This window comes from Oncorhynchus tshawytscha, unplaced genomic scaffold (genome assembly GCF_018296145.1).
Source record: "Oncorhynchus tshawytscha isolate Ot180627B unplaced genomic scaffold, Otsh_v2.0 Un_contig_7158_pilon_pilon, whole genome shotgun sequence".
Classification (NCBI taxonomy): Eukaryota; Metazoa; Chordata; class Actinopteri; order Salmoniformes; family Salmonidae; genus Oncorhynchus; species Oncorhynchus tshawytscha.
The window spans coordinates 179,691-196,445 of NW_024609504.1; the positions used below are offsets into that span (position 1 = coordinate 179,691).

Below are 16,755 nucleotides of genomic sequence, written 5' to 3' on the forward strand. Positions count from 1 at the left end.
GCTGATTGGCTATTATTTTATTAGATTTTTTTAAATCAAGGGGGACAAAATGCTCGCTCGCTGGCTTCCCTTGCATTCAATACTACCGGCGGTAGAAATGTCATACCCTTTATGACCAGACCGCATGAGATAGGTGGCCTACACATACAGATAAAGAGGGGCGCTGTTTTGCTCTCTCGGATACTTTCTCCGGTGAGATACGGTTCAGCCTCTTGCGCATTGAAAGAAAATTATGAAAACACAGAGAGACGGAAAATACATACATTTCTTTATTGGTACATTTTTATGGGGGAAGCCTGGCTTCCCTTGGCATCCATGAACACACCCAACTGCTAAATAGCATCTACTGACTTAGCCTCTTCCTCTCTGCGACTATGTTTGGTAAGAAAAAACGTTGTATCCCAGAATGCACTCGCTACAGTCCGGAAACGTCCACACAAGTGTGGCACACACACGCACACACACAACAGTTCTTTGGCGCCTCCGTCGGATGAGAGGATAAATTCTGTAGCACAGCGCCGTTACAATTTGCAATGGCTGCAGCTTTGTCCCGTGCTCTCAAATTGCCTGGTAAGAGACGCGTTGCAATTATTTGTGAAATAGATATGATTGATTAGGTGAAAAGGATGTTGTGTAGTCTTTGTACCAGTCGTGTCTCATTGTTGTTTTGGTGTCATTCTGTTAGCTCATGTGAGCTAGCTAGAACAGCCAGCCAGCTGTGGCTAACGTTACAGTAATGTTGATTGCAATAACACAAAATCAGGTTTTTATTTGTTTAATGACAGTCCAGAATTGAGAGGTGAAAATCGACACTTATTTTCAATGTTTGATATTTCGTTTCTTTTCAAGCTTGAATAGAAAAACATTGCATCATTCACAATCCTATGTGCCGCACTAGCTACTGTACAGTACAGTAAGGTGCCACATCGAAGTCGCTTGATTGCTCAGTGCTCACTGTCATAATACTATTATAACATATTTAGCTACTTGCTTAAATCTCGTGTTCAACAAATAACTACATATAAGGCCATGTAATGGGGGTCCTTCATTTAACTTGGCAATTATTGTCATGCCAAACAATGAGCAATAGAGTCGGCAAGGGTACAACAGGTCTGGGACCAGGGTAGGACATAATTCATTTGTGGTTAAAATAAACTATATTTGAGTAACTTCCCGGGCCTTTTGGGATGCCTATCGTTCTATCAGGCACCACCATGCTCTATCAGATCATTCTAGTTTCACCTGGGCTTTGTTTCCCGAACAGATCTGTAGACCCCTGTCCTGCAGTCAAATGACCAAATCGAGCTCTAGTGGCCTCAAGGGTAGAATGTTATTAATATTTGTCAGCATATCATAATTAATAAACATTATCCAGTGTTTCTATGTCATATGGTTTTGTTATATTTCAGTCTTCTGTGATCTATATTAAGTGTAATATTGGGATGCAAACTCAAAATGTAATACATTTCAACTCTATATCTGACATGTACAGGTGTCTTCATTTTTTAAAGCCCATAACCATGTGTGTGAAGTGTCTACTTTTGTTTCAACGTAGATTTGTTTAAGACTACCAAGAAACAACTCTGTAACCCTGATTTAGCCCACTGCAGTAAAAGGTTAACCGTGTGTGTCTTTGTGTGTATGTCCCTCACAGGGAAGAAGGGCTCGGAGCTTGGAGAGTATGACCCCCTCACTCAGGCCGACAGTGAGGACGAGAGCGAGGAGGACGACCTGGTCCTCAACTATCCCCGCAATGGCCTGGGGAGGGGCAACTGCATGGGTACAGGTACCTTAGAGCTGAGAGGGAGCAGAACAGGGAGGCTCGTAGGGGATGAAGATGAGGCAGAGGAGGACGATGATGAGTGGAGAGAACGGCTCCCTGGAAAAAAGAGGCAGGAGAGAGAGGAGAAGGGCATGCAGTACTGGAGCCAGAGGGAGACAAACAGGGATGAGGGAGTAGAGGATGGAGGGGTGCTTGGGGCCTCTGGTGGCCCTGGATTGAGTGTCAGTGCCAGTGCTGACCCGGACGGGAAGAAGGCTAAGGTGAGGGGAGCCATCCGGGCAGCATTTTTCCTGGTGCCTCTGGTCTGTGCCATGCTGGTGGTGCTGCTGTGTGCCTTTCTGGTGCCTTGTCAGCATGGGGAACTGGACAAACGGCCACAGTGGGAGAAAGAGCTGGGTGATCATGTGGGAGGTGAGTGAGGAGTCTAATGTATAAACAATACACATGAAACAGACTACAGTTTACCCGTATGTTGCTGGTTGCTGATACCAATACACCTCTCCCTCACAGCAGAGAAAGAGAAAACTACAGGTCAGGTCCAACTGGTCAGACTGAGTACACTAGTGCTTTAGTTTAAGATAAGCACACGGTCAACATTACAATAAAGTCAACTGTATGAGAAAGCAGTTGAGAACACAAAACTCAGATTTAGCTGACTGTCTTTGTCAGGGGGTGGATATTACACAGTCTGGATTACTATGATTACACATTACCGTGATTATTATAATAGCATGTTAGCAAAGCATCCGCAGGTCTAGTTGAGTAAATAGTAGTTACAAACCGTCCCTGTCTGTAACAGTGGTTTTCTTCTTCTTCAGGTGTTACCCCACCTCCTCTTGCACTGTGGGATGTTGACAATGACTCAGTTGAGGATGTGCTAATAGGAGTCACTCAAAAGAGCAACAATACCCATCTCTCCAGTTCTGCGGGGAACAACAAAGGTATCTATGGAAACAGCAAGGGACATTGTCATTTTCAACCCTCATTTTTAGGCGTTATTCTCTCTCAAGCTTACCTCCTCACTGTACACCATAAAAATCTACCAGTGATTGTGTAATATTAATCTCCATATCTAATCCTGCTAGCCCCAGTAAACTGCTGAGAACACACAATTTGCCACACGTAATAAACCCCACCCACCTTTACCCCCTTCTCTTTCTCCCTCTCTGTCTCTCCCAGAGTACAGTGTGGTGGCCCTATCTGCATTCAGTGGTGAGGTGCTTTGGAGGAGGGCCCTCAGGGAACCTGTGGAGTCCATCCAGTGTGGGCTGCAGTACGAAGCCCAACCATCACCACTGCCAGCAGGGGGCGCTGCCCTCAGAGCCCTCCCCAACAGCGCCATTCCCCTATCTGCCCTGAGAGACAGAGCTAGCGGCCCCGTGTGTCTGCTCATCGAGTCTGCACACCTCACTGCTGTCAACGGCACCACAGGTCAGATAACAACCACAGAAATGCATGGCTTTTAATGGTTCAGTTTCACAGCTACAAGCATGAACATTTTAGCAGTTGTGTAGATGTATTAATAATGTGTTGTAGTTAATAGTTTTATGTTCATTAAGGAGTAACCTATCGTATTTTCCTCCTCAGGGAAGAAGCTGTGGTCGGTAGCACCAGGGGAGATCCAGTCCCAGGCAGTTTCCCTGCCAGATCTCCAAGGTGACTCTGTTCCTGACTTGCTGATTGCCACTTTACCTGCTGACCAGGTATGACAATCTCTGGCTTGGCACCTATACATATTTATTGCTGTAATAAGATAATTGTTATTATATAAATCATATTATTATTACAATATAGACCATACTCCCAAATCATCAGAGTCACTGTGTTAACAACACTAATTTTCCAGTCAGTCTAAATGCTCCCATCAAACCTTCTCAAACTTATTTTCAGGTGTCTGACCTCTCACTGCTCCTGCTGTCTGGGCTGACTGGAGCTATGCTTGGACATCCTGTGACCTTTAACCTCACAACCTTTAATGTCTCTGGAAAGCTGATCGGTCCCCTGTTTCATGAGACACAGCTCGGGGCATATTACATTCTATTTGGACTAGGTAAGGGATTCATTTTATATCAAGCACAGTGACTTTGAAAAAAATATGTTTCTTATTTGAAATGACTAAATGTCTGATAATGTATCTGCTATACTAACTCAGGCACTGTAGAGGCTGTATCCCTGGGAGATATTTACACTCGGGCTACTGGAAAAACACCAATATCCCCTGGTCTAAGACTGAAGGAACCTGGCTGGGAGAAGCTTAGGAAAACCAACTCCTCCCTCATACACATCTCCAGGTAAGGCTAAGAAAGTGCTCGGTTACACAATTACAATAGAGTGCCTGTTTGAACGACTGTTTGACTTTCTCTGTCCAGTGGAACTGAGCAAGTGGAGTTCTTGGTCCCCCTAGTGGCTGGCTTGTGTAACAACCACAACAGCCTGGACTCCATCTCCAACCTCAACTCCAGCCGCAGTGACTGGGTGCTGGTGTGTGGCAAGCTCTCCAGCAAGCTCTCTGTGCTGAGAGAGAAGGACGCACACACCGAGTGGACTCTTACCTCCTCAGCCATACACAGGTAGGAAATATAGTCACCATGATATATGGAGAAGTTTATCATTAGGGTGTATATGACTAAGCATAAAAGGGATAGCTTCAAGTTTTGTCACGTGCACAAGTGCAGTGAAGTGCATTTCTTGCAAGCTCTTTTCCCAACAATACAGATATCAATATCTCAAACTATAAAGTAATACCCTATAACAGTAGTTTTCAAACCTCTCCTCGGGGACCCCCAGAAGTTTCACAATTTAGTTGTAGGCCTGAACTAGCTCAAGTACTTGACCTAATCAAGGGCTTGGTAATTAGCTGACAAGTTGAATCGGGTGTGCTAGCTCTAGAATAGTTCAAATATACATAACAATGGGATCCCCGAAGGAGAGGTTTGAAAACCCCTGCCCTATAAAGTTATAGAGCTAAAATAACCTGAATCATTTATTATTGTCTCAGTCGTCCAGCACCAGGCCAATTCAACGATGATGGAATCCCAGATCTCCTCATACAGAAGTCTGGGGCCCCTAGAATGAGAAAAGTATAATCTCTTCTACAAACACTTACACCTATAGCTTTTATACTTCTCAGACAGTTGTACATATTTACAAAGATGACCATCCATCTCTCTGTGATCTCAGGTTCAGGTGGTTGATGGAGCCAGTGGGCGTAGTCTGTGGGAGACAGAGTTTATTTGTCCACGCCTTGACCTGGAAGGTACCTCAATCATGACATCTGGTCAATCAGCTTTCCTTTTCTGGGCCGGTGACCCTGTCAGTCCACCAAAGAACCTCACCAAGACAACTGTGAGTCCCTTGTTGAATCCTGACGAGGAGCAGGAATACATTTTCTACGAGAGAACGTGTTATGTTTGTTCATCCTTCAGTAGTATAGGCACAAGGGTTGGGGTCAATTCCAATTTAATTTGAAATTGCAATTAAATATTTGAATTCACTCATGAAGTGGAGAATTTATGTTGAATTCAATTCTAATTTCAACAATCATCAAGTTATGGAATTAGACTGTTTGAACTATTTGAATTGGAATTAGACTGTTTGAACTATTTGAATTGGAATTAGACTGTTTGAACTATTTGAATTGGAATTAGACTGTTTGAACTATTTGAATTGGAATTAGACTGTTTGAACTATTTGAATTGGAATTAGACTGTTTGAACTATTTGAATTGGAATTAGACTGTTTGAACTATTTGAATTGGAATTAGACTGTTTGAACTATTTGAATTGGAATTAGACTGTTTGAACTATTTGAATTGGAATTAGACTGTTTGAACTATTTGAATTGGAATTAGACTGTTTGAACTATTTGAATTGGAATTAGACTGTTTGAACTATTTGAATTGGAATTAGACTGTTTGAACTATTTGAATTGGAATTAGACTGTTTGAACTATTTGAATTGGAATTAGACTGTTTGAACTATTTGAATTGGAATTAGACTGTTTGAACTATTTGAATTGGAATTAGACTGTTTGAACTATTTGAATTGGAATTAGACTGTTTGAACTATTTGAATTGGAATTAGACTGTTTGAACTATTTGAATTGGAATTAGACTGTTTGAACTATTTGAATTGGAATTAGACTGTTTGAACTATTTGAATTGGAATTAGACTGTTTGAACTATTTGAATTGGAATTAGACTGTTTGAACTATTTGAATTGGAATTTAATATTTGTACATTTTCCAGTTAATGGAATTAATGCAGTTAGTATTGAAAAATGTACTGCAGGATTTGTTTAAAATCATTTAACGTTGTATTTCAATATTTCCAGTATAGCTAAGCTGTATGGATATTGATATGATCAGCCTGTAAGCCTGAGGGAATTTAATTTCAGAATGTAATTTGTGGAATTGTTAGGGATAATATTCAATTGGGAATTAAATTCTTGGAATTTACCTAGCATTGGAATTGAGGGGAATTGAATTATCTCTGAATTCTAAGACTGACTGTAGTCATTTAGCAGACACTTTGGATAATTGACAAAAATGTAATTTTAATTGAATTAATTTGAATTTACAGGAAGAGATAATTGAATTAGTGGAATTAAACAGAACCCTGCTGCCAGGATGTTAACAATAGTCAATGTTCAGGTTGGCAGTCAGAAGATAGAAAGTCCCTTTTGGTGTCTCCCGTAATTTGTGGAATTAACCCCAACCCGATAGGTAAAGGATTACATATTTGTGCCTATCGTACTATGAGGTTCAGTAGTTGAAATCTATTTTAAGTCTTGCTCTGTTAACAGGTGGCACCAGGGGCGGTTCAAGCCATGCCAGTCATCCGAAAGCTCTTCATGTTACATCCTGCATATCCCACAATCCTCCTGGAGCTCGCCAGCACCACAGACACCATTCTTACTGCTGCAGGTGATGCATGATGTGCTGTATTTATTATTTTTATAATTGTGCATATGATTATGGCTGTTGTTAGTAGCACTGCTGATCAACTGTTTCTCCCCTTTTCTCTGTCTTAGTGAGTTACCAGGAGCCGCAGAAGGATGCCTCCTACATTACCGTGTCCTCCCGGCCTACCTCTGGCCTGGGGCCTGGGTCTCGGGTGGTGAAGAGCATGAGCCTCAGGGCAGCAATCACTGCTGGACAGATTGTGAGGCTGGGAGAGAGCAGCACCGCAGGGGTACCAGTCAGACCTGGAGTATTTGAGATAAACAAGTTCTTCAGGCGTCTCACCTTCAAAAACAATTAGGTAAAAAAGGAGGGAACATAGCTAAGTATGTCCAGAATATGCTTTATATGACATGATGTTTGTGGTGTCTGTATAGTTTCGGATGACGAAACACATCGTTTTGTTTTCCTGTGTAGAGAGGAGTTATCATTTGCTGGTTCTACATGATCCGAGGGAAACCACTGGCGGGACCAAACCTGTGGAAACACCAAGTGAAGGAGATTTATCTCAAGCTGTTTACATTTCCACTTTTGTCCAAAGTACGATTTTAATTACTATTATTACTCATCACACTTGCTGAAAAATATTTATTTTGCTGTATTTGTATTATATGTGTATATATTATGTGTTGACTTATTTATTGATTACTAGTCCTTTTTATTGAATATTGAATTTAATATATCAATGACTATTTACCTTGTTTGGGGTGAATGGAAATCAAAATATGTGAGTAAGTACATAGAAGAAACTTCTGGAGATCAAGCACAATGATTTGAATGGTAGGTGTAAGTTGTCCATTGCACAATTGGCACCTCACTCATTTAGTATATTTTTAATCTACAGAATGAGAGGCAATTACCCAGTTAATTCCTCCAAATACATTCATTCCCCTCTCATATCCACTTTTTCAATTAGGCAATTGAGGTCTGTGTTCAAGCAGAATTACCCAGTTATGTAAAGGGGGTCTGTACATATTCTGGCTGTAGGGTAGATTGGGGTATGTTGAGCCATTTTTTACATTCAGCATCACTACATCAAGGAAAATACAGTATTCGTTCCAACATTGATATCTACATATATTTCAGGATGTTGTTATCCCTGAAAATAAATCCGAATTCATGTAAACATTTAAGTTTTGAAAACAGCTCATTCAAAAAAAAGTGGTTTCTTGGCACAACTTATGGGGACAGGGTAGGTTGAGCTACCTTGGGTTAAGTGGGTGCTGGTAGGTCAAAGTTTAATTCATGGAATGGGGGTGTGGTATATTGTATATCTGAAATGTATGTCTACATTCAGATATAGATCACTATATTCAATATTATTAACCCTTCCATTTCTTGACCAGTTGTCAGGGACAGGGATGTTGTTTCAATGTGCCAATTCAAAGGCATGTTCTCTGCATGAGGCTACAAAGCCCATGAATGCAAAAAATACTAATACTAATGGTGTACTAAGCTCATGAAACTGGTCTGCAAGATTCTTGATAGGTTTAGCATGCTCAGACTGTCATTGGTTAAGACCTTGTGTGCCTCTGCTACTTGGTCACATGATTAATGTTGTATGGTTTCTTAGAAACAAGCGGTGGCTAAACTAACCTTAAGGCTCAACTTACCCCACTCTCCACAACAGTATTTACTGATATGCTACTTACTGAAAGGTTTACATTTCTTTAATCAATAACTATTGTAGTGATGATACATTATTGCTGAGTGCCATGTATGGTAACTGCATTTTATTGCTATTGGTACTTGTAAATATTGCTGACATACTGGAAAACATTTACCGATTACATGAAGAAATAAATGTACTGCTGCAATTCTTAGTGTTTTGGACTATAGCTGTACCTACGGATTCAGCTCCGTTTGCAATAAATTATCATAAAAACACTTAATTAATCATGAGAAATATTAGAGTAAAAGGAGGGCGCAGGCTCAGGGGCGGTGCTTGGGTGCATCCAAAATAATCTCTTTCTGCATTGCTGAGAGTGTCAAAGGCTTGGAAGATGGCCTCGGGCTTGGTTCGTCAGGCCAGACTGTTGGTGTTGAAAAACAGTCATGGACCAACATTTTCTGGGTTTTATGCTAAAGCATTCGGAAAGGCACTCATTACCGAACAGTTGTACTCAGCACCAGGTGGTATTTTGCCAGAACCCAAGAAGGTGAGTGATGTCTGTTGAAAATATGAGCAGGTCATTTATGAAATGAAAGAGGTGGAGGGAGGAATTTAGTAAAGGTGCCTGAAAGGTTTGTAATTAACGTTATATCTTGTAACTTAATAGGAATGTTTAATCGCAGGTAAGATCTCGGTGAGCCTATACCTCTCCATTTCACTGGAAGTGTTATAATTACTTGCCTGTTTAAATGTGTAAAGCATGCATCATGTATATTATTTATGACATTCATTTTTTATTTTATCCTGGTTGTCATTGTCTATAAAATCACACAGCATTGCAGGCTAATATAGATATGTTTTTGTGATGGAATTGTTGACAATTGATCAGACCTCATTTGGCCTTTTCCGGATTGCTGTGGTTGTGATCCCCTTCCTGTATGTCGGAACTCTGATCAGCAATAACTTTGCTGTGCTGCTGGAAGAGCATGACATCTTCATCCCTGAGGATGATGACGATGATGACTGAAGGGTCTGTATGCTCCAACATATGACCTGGGTATGTTGTATGCATAATGATCAATAAAATCAACTTCAGACGATTCATCTCTTAACATTTAAGCAATAAAGATGACATTTGACCTCACAGAAGATGAGGCCTATTACTGTGTTCTCCCTCAACAAAGCGTAATGTGTCGCCTCTCAGACAATGGGAAGACGTGTGACAGCTGAAAAGACTTGAGGATCTCAAACTCAAAGCCTTTCTGGTGCTTCTCTCCCCATCCATTGTGATGTGTGCCTGCCTGGATACAGAGCTGTTTTAGAGAAGTGGTGGGACTAATAACTAGGGAGGAATAATACATGCACAGATAAGTCTTACTAAATAAAATAGATCAGTGTGCAGAAGGAAACCCTTGGATCAGTTGCTTTTGATTTAGCCAGTGATATCTTCTACATTGATGGAAATATTTGTTCTGCTTTCAATCATTCTGGGGATATTGACTTATTTCAGGAAGACCTTAAACAGGTGACAGGCCTGCATAGGTATCCCTATTTATCTGGTTTCTGATATAGGTTATCAAGAACCCTTGATGCTTTTTATTCCAACCTGTTGCATTTGTTTTTGATGAACTGATCTAATAAAGTCGACCTATATGTAATGTCCATCAATGGCATGTCATTCATGACTATTTAAACTATTCAGAGGCTTATCAACTGGCTTATTGAATTGGAGTGGGTACAGGGTAAACACAGGGTCCATGACAACCACTGATATTCCTTGGTCTCAGCATCCATCTTCTGAACTTAGTGATGATAAGGGCTAGTTTGCACAAACACTTCTGTATCACATGAAAGTACCTCTACTGTGGCAACGCAGAGGAATAGCTATGCAGTGCACAAGGAGAGCCTTCCAACTTAAAGTGGGAAGTAACTGTCCCATGACTGTTTTCACAAAATCAAAACATTTGTACAATGAGGACTTAACAAGATTGGGTATCATGTGTATATTTACAGTTAAATAAGGGAAAGCTTCTGTTACACTGGACAAAACAGGGTGGAAAGTACAGGGAGCAGTTCAATTGTCATGTCCAACATAAAATCTGGATAGAAAGTCTGCAGGGCGTGGTACCTCCGTCTCATGGAAATAGCGCATAATGTGGGTCTTCTGCTTCCAGACATTAATGGTCTCCTGCAGCTCCATCTTACCCTATTGTAACCAAAAGTATGCAAAGGAAACATCACTCGCTACACTTGATACGTGACCATTGAGCTTTGTAAATATTCCCGTCAAAGTTGTTTTCTTTGAACGATTTGGATGCGTCACATGTAAAATGATGTAGAGCATGACAGCCCAGTTATCTAGACAGTTTGTATCTCAGTCTAGCAGTATAACACTAACCCACCATGCCACTAACAAACTAGGCTAACTGCATGAGAGAACATTGACTGCTTGGGGGAGCCGAGTAGACTAACCTTAATGACAAGCATGTCAATCACACGGGGGTCATTGACGTGCTTGTTCCTGTCAAACATCTCCCTCACTTTGTCTGTTCCCTGGCGAGCTGTGATGTCCAGCTGAAAGGTAGTCACTGTGGGACAAAACAAGACAAGATGTCGTCCTATAAAATTCCCACAACAAGCTCAAAGAAATATGTACATTAATGCATTTACTTATCACACTCCCTACTTATCAAATTGCTAATCATGTGGCCTATCTGCAAATGTAGGAACATGCTGTCTTACACCAGCGCATCCCAAACATGCTCAATGGGTGATGTGTCTGGTGAGTATGTAGGCCATGGAAAAACTGGGACATTTTCAGCTTCCAGGAATTATGTACAGATCCTTGCGACATGGGGCAGTGCATTATCATGCAGAATCATGAGGTGATGGCGGTGGATGAATGGCACGACAGTGGGCCACGGGATCTCATCAAGGTCCATTCAAATTGCCATGGATAAAATGCATGTGTTCAGTGTCCGTAGCTTATGCCTGCCCACACCTTAACCCCACCAAGAGGCACTCTGTTCACATTGGTGACATCAGCAAACTGCTCTCCCCACGACGCCATACACGCTGTCTGCCATCTGCCCGGTACAGTTAAAACTGGGATTGATCAGTGAAGAGCACACTTCTCCAGCATGCCAGTGGCCATCAAAGGTGAGCATTTGCCCACTGAAGTCGGTTACAACGCCAAACTCAAGACCCTGGTGAGGACGACAAGCACACAGATGAGCTTCCCTGAGACAGTTTCTGATATAATTTCTGCAAACTTCAGTTGTGCAAACCCACAGTTTCCTCAGCTGTCCGGGTGGCTGGTCTCAGATCCTGCAGTTGAAGAAGCCCGGATGTGGAGGTCCTGGGCTGGTGTGGTTACACGGGGTCTGTGGTTGTGAGGCCGGTTGGACGTACAGCCAAATTCTCTAAACCAATATTTAAGGCGGCTTACGGTAGAGAAATAAACATTAAACTCTGACAACAGCTCTGTAGTCAGCATGCCAATTGCACTCCCTCAAAATGAGACATCTGTGGCATTTTGTGACAAAACTGCACATTTTACAGTGGCCTTTTACTGTCCCCAACACAAGGTGAACCTGTGTAATGATCATGCTGTTTAATCACCTTCTTGACCTGGCAGGTGGATGGGTTATCTTGGCAAAGGAAAAATGCTCACTAACAGGGATGTAAACAAATGTGTGGAACATTTCTGGGATCTTTTATTTCAGTTCATGAAACATGGGACCAACACTTTACATGTTGCAATTTATATTTTTGTTCAGTGTGGATACATCGCGTTAGCTAAGTGTGGCCATAGATTGAAAGTATATGTTAGCTCACTTAAAATCGACAAGATATGTAGCCAATGAGCTAAATAAATATGAAGCTAGAGTGCCTTACAGCTAGTTAACGTTAGCTAGCTGTCTTAGCACGACCTTGACGCTAGGATCTAGCTCGTGTGGATCTAATACAAAGGGAGAGCTGGTTTTACCTGTGTTTGGAACCTCTCTGTACCAGGCACGATACAGTTCGCGAACTCGGCGCTTGGCTTCATCCAGATCCCTGCTGAAAATCGGTTTGACAACTTTAGCAGCAACAGAGGCTGTCCGGGTCGCCGCACTGGACGCCATGTTTGTTTCTTTTATCTTCTTCTCTGGTTAACATCGTTAATAATTCTGATTTGAAACACGTATTAGTGCTGCCACCTGGTGTAGAGGGGGACATGTATCTGCTTCATGTGGGCTCACTTTCTCAACCCCATCGAACACCTTTGGGATAAATTGGAACACTGACTACGAGTCAGGACTAACCACCCAACATCAGTGCCCGACCTTACTACTGCAATTAGACGAGCCCTAACTGGGACTAGTGTACATCAGCTGAGTATGGATGATTCACACGGCTGTATTAACATGCATTTTATTGCTTGTAAAAGGATGGTACTTTACAAAGATATCGCATGCCCTACATTAAATATTAAAAACATTGTCAAAAGACAGTCTACTTTATCATCTCTAAAAATACAAGATAAAAAAACATTGGCTCATTGACGCAACACTACACATTTTTGTGGCACAATCAATCATGCCTACACAATGTTGGGAAAGGATCGCAACATGCATCTTCTTAGCCTCATCAAAAAAAAAATCAAGAATCCTTGCGAGACGACAACATTTCATCGAACTTCTACAAGCAATTATCCAGTCACAGAAGGCACTATATAAAACAAAAAAGCACATTCAGATGACTTGTATCTACACACTGGAGGAATGAGTGCGATTTCCAATTTGGCTTCCCAGGATTTTACAGTTCCAAACCACTTTGTGTCAATCCCAAATGTAAATAGTTATTGTTCACAATAGAGACCCACATTGTAAAATGATATTACACTGAATAAAGCGACAAAATAGGTTTGCGAAGTAAAATGCGTACAATGACAACAATCACCGAGAGCAACCATTGTTCACGTACAACATTAAGGTCATTCCACCTCAAAAAGCACAAAAGGGATTGAAACGCCGTCTCAAATTGTTTCTGTAGTTAGTCAGAGATATGATTAGCATTCCAGAAACATTTAGTTTAAATATAATTTAATCTCATGATCTTATTGATTGCGCCCAAATTGGAATTAACTTCTTCCTACCAATGAGTAAGACCCCAACAAATGCCAATACTACCCCAACAAACAGTATAGTTTCAGTTATGTTCAACAAGTTGCTTGAATATTCCAACAAGTGGCAGCTTTCTGAAAGGGCTATCCCTATGGTGCAAGTCTCATATGAACACTTTTTCTACATGTCCAAAACTTTGATGGAGACATGGGCTAGGGACTAAAATGTGACAACCCTAATAAAATACATTGCATGGCAGTCATGTTTTTCAATAAAATTATAATTATTAGGGAACAGCATTGCGATTAGTGACATTTAGCGTTAATTCCAACCCAATACCATTACAAAACACAATACATTTTATGTTTGGGACTTATATCACCGAAGACCATAACATTGAAACTGCTATAGAGTAAATGGTTGTCTTGTTCACGGGAACGGTCAAACAGGAACTAATCCAGACCTTTTTGAAGGGAATAAACCGCACACAGGGGGTCCGTTTCCTGGACACATTAAGCATAAAATGACAAACTGAATTGCTTTCATAGAGGACTGGCTTGAAATTTGGCAGATGACCACACAATGTATTTTCATAATGAGCCAAATCTATTGGTTTTGTTCACAAAATTGCAAAGGATTGTGGTGACCTGTTTAATAAACACAAGAGACCAGCAAAATATATAAGAGTGCGGCAGTATAGCAGGACCACGGTATCTAATGGTCAAAAGCTTGTACTTTCAAACTACTTTATGGTAAGTAATGCAAGTGACTTCAATTATTTATTTCTCTGAACGTGGAGAGAAGAAAAATAAAATAAAATGGAGAAGTACTCCAAGCCGCAGCTTTATACTACTTGTTAAAACAGACATAGGGTGTGGTGGGTTTTGACAATGTTATGAGATTCCTCATGTCTTACTCATTAGTAGGAAGATGTTTGGTCCCAATCGGATGATGGATACTATATTGAATATTATCTGAATCCTATAAATAAAAAAAATGGCCAATTTGGGTGCAATCCCTTACCTTTCTCAGAGATCAAATTAAGTTTCAACAAAATGTTTCAGGAATGTCAATCTTACCCATTGCCAACTACAGAAACTATTTCAGAACAATCTTAGATGGTGGGTGTCATGGCTTGCTGAAACGGCATGGAATGACTCATTAGTATGTACAAATCCATGCTCTGAAATGAAAATAGTTTGGTTTTTTGGCGAGAATTATATCCTGCTTCGTTATTCAGCTTGACAGTAGCCAACATGTTGACCAACTGTTTATATGTTGGCTACTGTCAACATGTAAATAGTAGGTCTACATGTAGGTAGGTATGCAGAGAAAGGTAATCCAGTGCTGTTTCAGGTCACAAATACATCACAGCAACAGTCTTTACACAAATAATCCAGTTTCTCAGACCAATATTTTCATTCACTCACTCTCGCACATCAACAATAGAAAAGGTTTAAAAAGTGCAGATTAAGATTTGCGCGACCCAGTGTAATATGACCGATCAGCCGATACTAGTTTATGCCACTCATTGGCTGAATGATTGAAAGCTAAGGCACTATCGTGGTCCCCCGAGCCGGCATCTTCTGGTGCGAAGACTTCTGCTCCTCTCCTACTTCAGTCACCATTGTGCCCACACAACTAGAAAAAAATATATATATATTATTAGGCAACCACAGTTTCATCATAGAAGATCGAGGTAATCAACTATTTAAAAGCTGTGTGAGCATGACTATGTAGCTCTTAATATTGAGCTACATCTATACCTCTGTGTCTCTGAGCTAGAGCCCTTGTGGCGGTTTCTCAGTGTTCCAGGCTATTGCCTAGTTTCTGGCCCTCCTGCAGGGCAACCATGGCCAATCTCAGGTGCTCCCTAAGGCTCTGGATCTCCGCTCACTCCTGCTCTTCATACCACCCAGCTCCCGTGCACCTCTTTATACCGCTCACAGGCCGACTGCTTCTCCTATAGGGGTAAGGGCACACAGACAGAGGTTTATCAGATGGACAAAGTATACCTCTTCCACTCTGGGCAGAAATACAATGTTGGGATGGACAGAATAGCCTGAGGACTTGTTGCTTTTCTCTTGTGATTGACTTGGAACCATCAACCACACAAGACAGCTTTGCCAACTTGTAGATTAACATTCCAGTTTGTGTGAAGCATTAAAGTAGTCTCCACCGACACATTGTTTAGAAACAAACCAACATGTGTGCAGCTATGGGACAAACAGAAGGGGTTGGCAACACTGTTTTTGATTGAACTGACCTGAAGACCAGGTGTTGAATTTAGGCAATCACCGAGCTGATCAATTAGCTCAGTTGGAACAAAATCCTGCAATACCTGTGGCACTCCAGGAACAGGGCTGCCTACCCCTGCAATAGACTGTTGATAACATGTAAACTCTCGTCTCAAAATGTCTCTCAAACACATTGTTACAGTTGTTGGCAAGCTAGCTAACAAATTTGAGCCATTTTAGCATAGACATCAGTCAAAACATGGTATCAATAAGATATAACGAGCCACCTGTGATTCCCACATGGCAGCTTGTTGCCAATTCCACGGTAACGGAATTATTCCGGGTTCTTCTCACTTTAAACTGTATGTCAAACAAAGTTTAACCAACCATACAACTCCATGCACAATTTCCACTGAAAACAAACTAATTTAGTGGAAGAACTGTGCAGATGCGAAGTTGGTAAAGGAATTATGGTAAAAACTCCCTCAGGTTTATATGCGACCACGTTTTCAAAAACTCAAGGATCTTCTCCGAATTAAGATTCAAAGATGTCTGCAGAAAGAATGCGGTGTCAGCTATGACACAGCACCTGAGTTTATTTGCTATTGAACTACAGTAAGTAAAGAGGATTTATACCTGGTAACTGAATTACAATAACGAAATTACATCATAGGTCCCTGATCTATACTACACACAAAATGCATAATTATGGATATGGATGTTGTTTCGGCCAAGTGCTTCCGAGTGAGTAAAGTGGTCTAAGGCACAGTGCTAGAGGCATCACTAAGGCATTTGACCTTGCTCCACTCCAGGCTGGGTAACACAACTGGCCGTGATTGGGAGTCCTATAGGGGTGGCAATATTGACCTTAGTCACCGCCGTATCGGGTGTTAGCCATTGTAAATAAGAATGACTTACCTTTAAATAAATGCACTGTACTACTGTATTGGTATTTCACTGCACTCTGTTCTACTCACTGTACTATCCAAACTTGTGAAACATAAGTCTATAATGGGCGGACCAAATCTATCTGCGGACGTTAACATCAAGGCTAGG

At 41.2% G+C, this 16,755-nt stretch overlaps 2 protein-coding genes across 3 annotated transcripts; one reads left to right on the forward strand and one right to left on the reverse strand.

Moving 5' to 3' along the window:
• The first annotated feature begins 349 nt into the window (after positions 1 to 349).
• On the forward strand, positions 350 to 10,016 carry LOC112258748 (protein FAM234B). 2 transcript variants are annotated; one of them, XR_006082256.1, is made up of 14 exons: positions 350 to 570; positions 1,655 to 2,194; positions 2,602 to 2,724; positions 2,963 to 3,214; positions 3,371 to 3,486; positions 3,674 to 3,833; positions 3,936 to 4,074; positions 4,153 to 4,353; positions 4,782 to 4,863; positions 4,964 to 5,128; positions 6,586 to 6,706; positions 6,814 to 7,043; positions 7,160 to 7,282; positions 9,244 to 10,016. XR_006082256.1 is itself a non-coding variant. In XM_024433297.2 (13 exons), the coding sequence occupies exons 1-12, from the start codon at positions 534 to 536 to the stop codon at positions 7,041 to 7,043; spliced, it is 2,166 nt and encodes a 721-aa protein (XP_024289065.2). In that variant the 5' UTR covers positions 350 to 533; the 3' UTR covers positions 7,160 to 10,016. The 2 variants fall into 2 exon arrangements, 1 of the variants encoding a protein (XP_024289065.2); XM_024433297.2 differs by having other exon boundaries at positions 7,160 to 10,016.
• A 326-nt stretch (positions 10,017 to 10,342) lies between these two features.
• Positions 10,343 to 12,508, reverse strand: LOC112258761 (NADH dehydrogenase [ubiquinone] 1 alpha subcomplex subunit 6). The gene is made up of 3 exons (XM_024433318.2): positions 12,343 to 12,508; positions 10,827 to 10,942; positions 10,343 to 10,560 (listed from the first exon to the last, which is right to left on the reverse strand). The coding sequence occupies exons 1-3, from the start codon at positions 12,479 to 12,481 to the stop codon at positions 10,429 to 10,431; spliced, it is 387 nt and encodes a 128-aa protein (XP_024289086.1). The 5' UTR covers positions 12,482 to 12,508; the 3' UTR covers positions 10,343 to 10,428.
• Between the last annotated feature and the right edge of the window lie 4,247 nt (positions 12,509 to 16,755).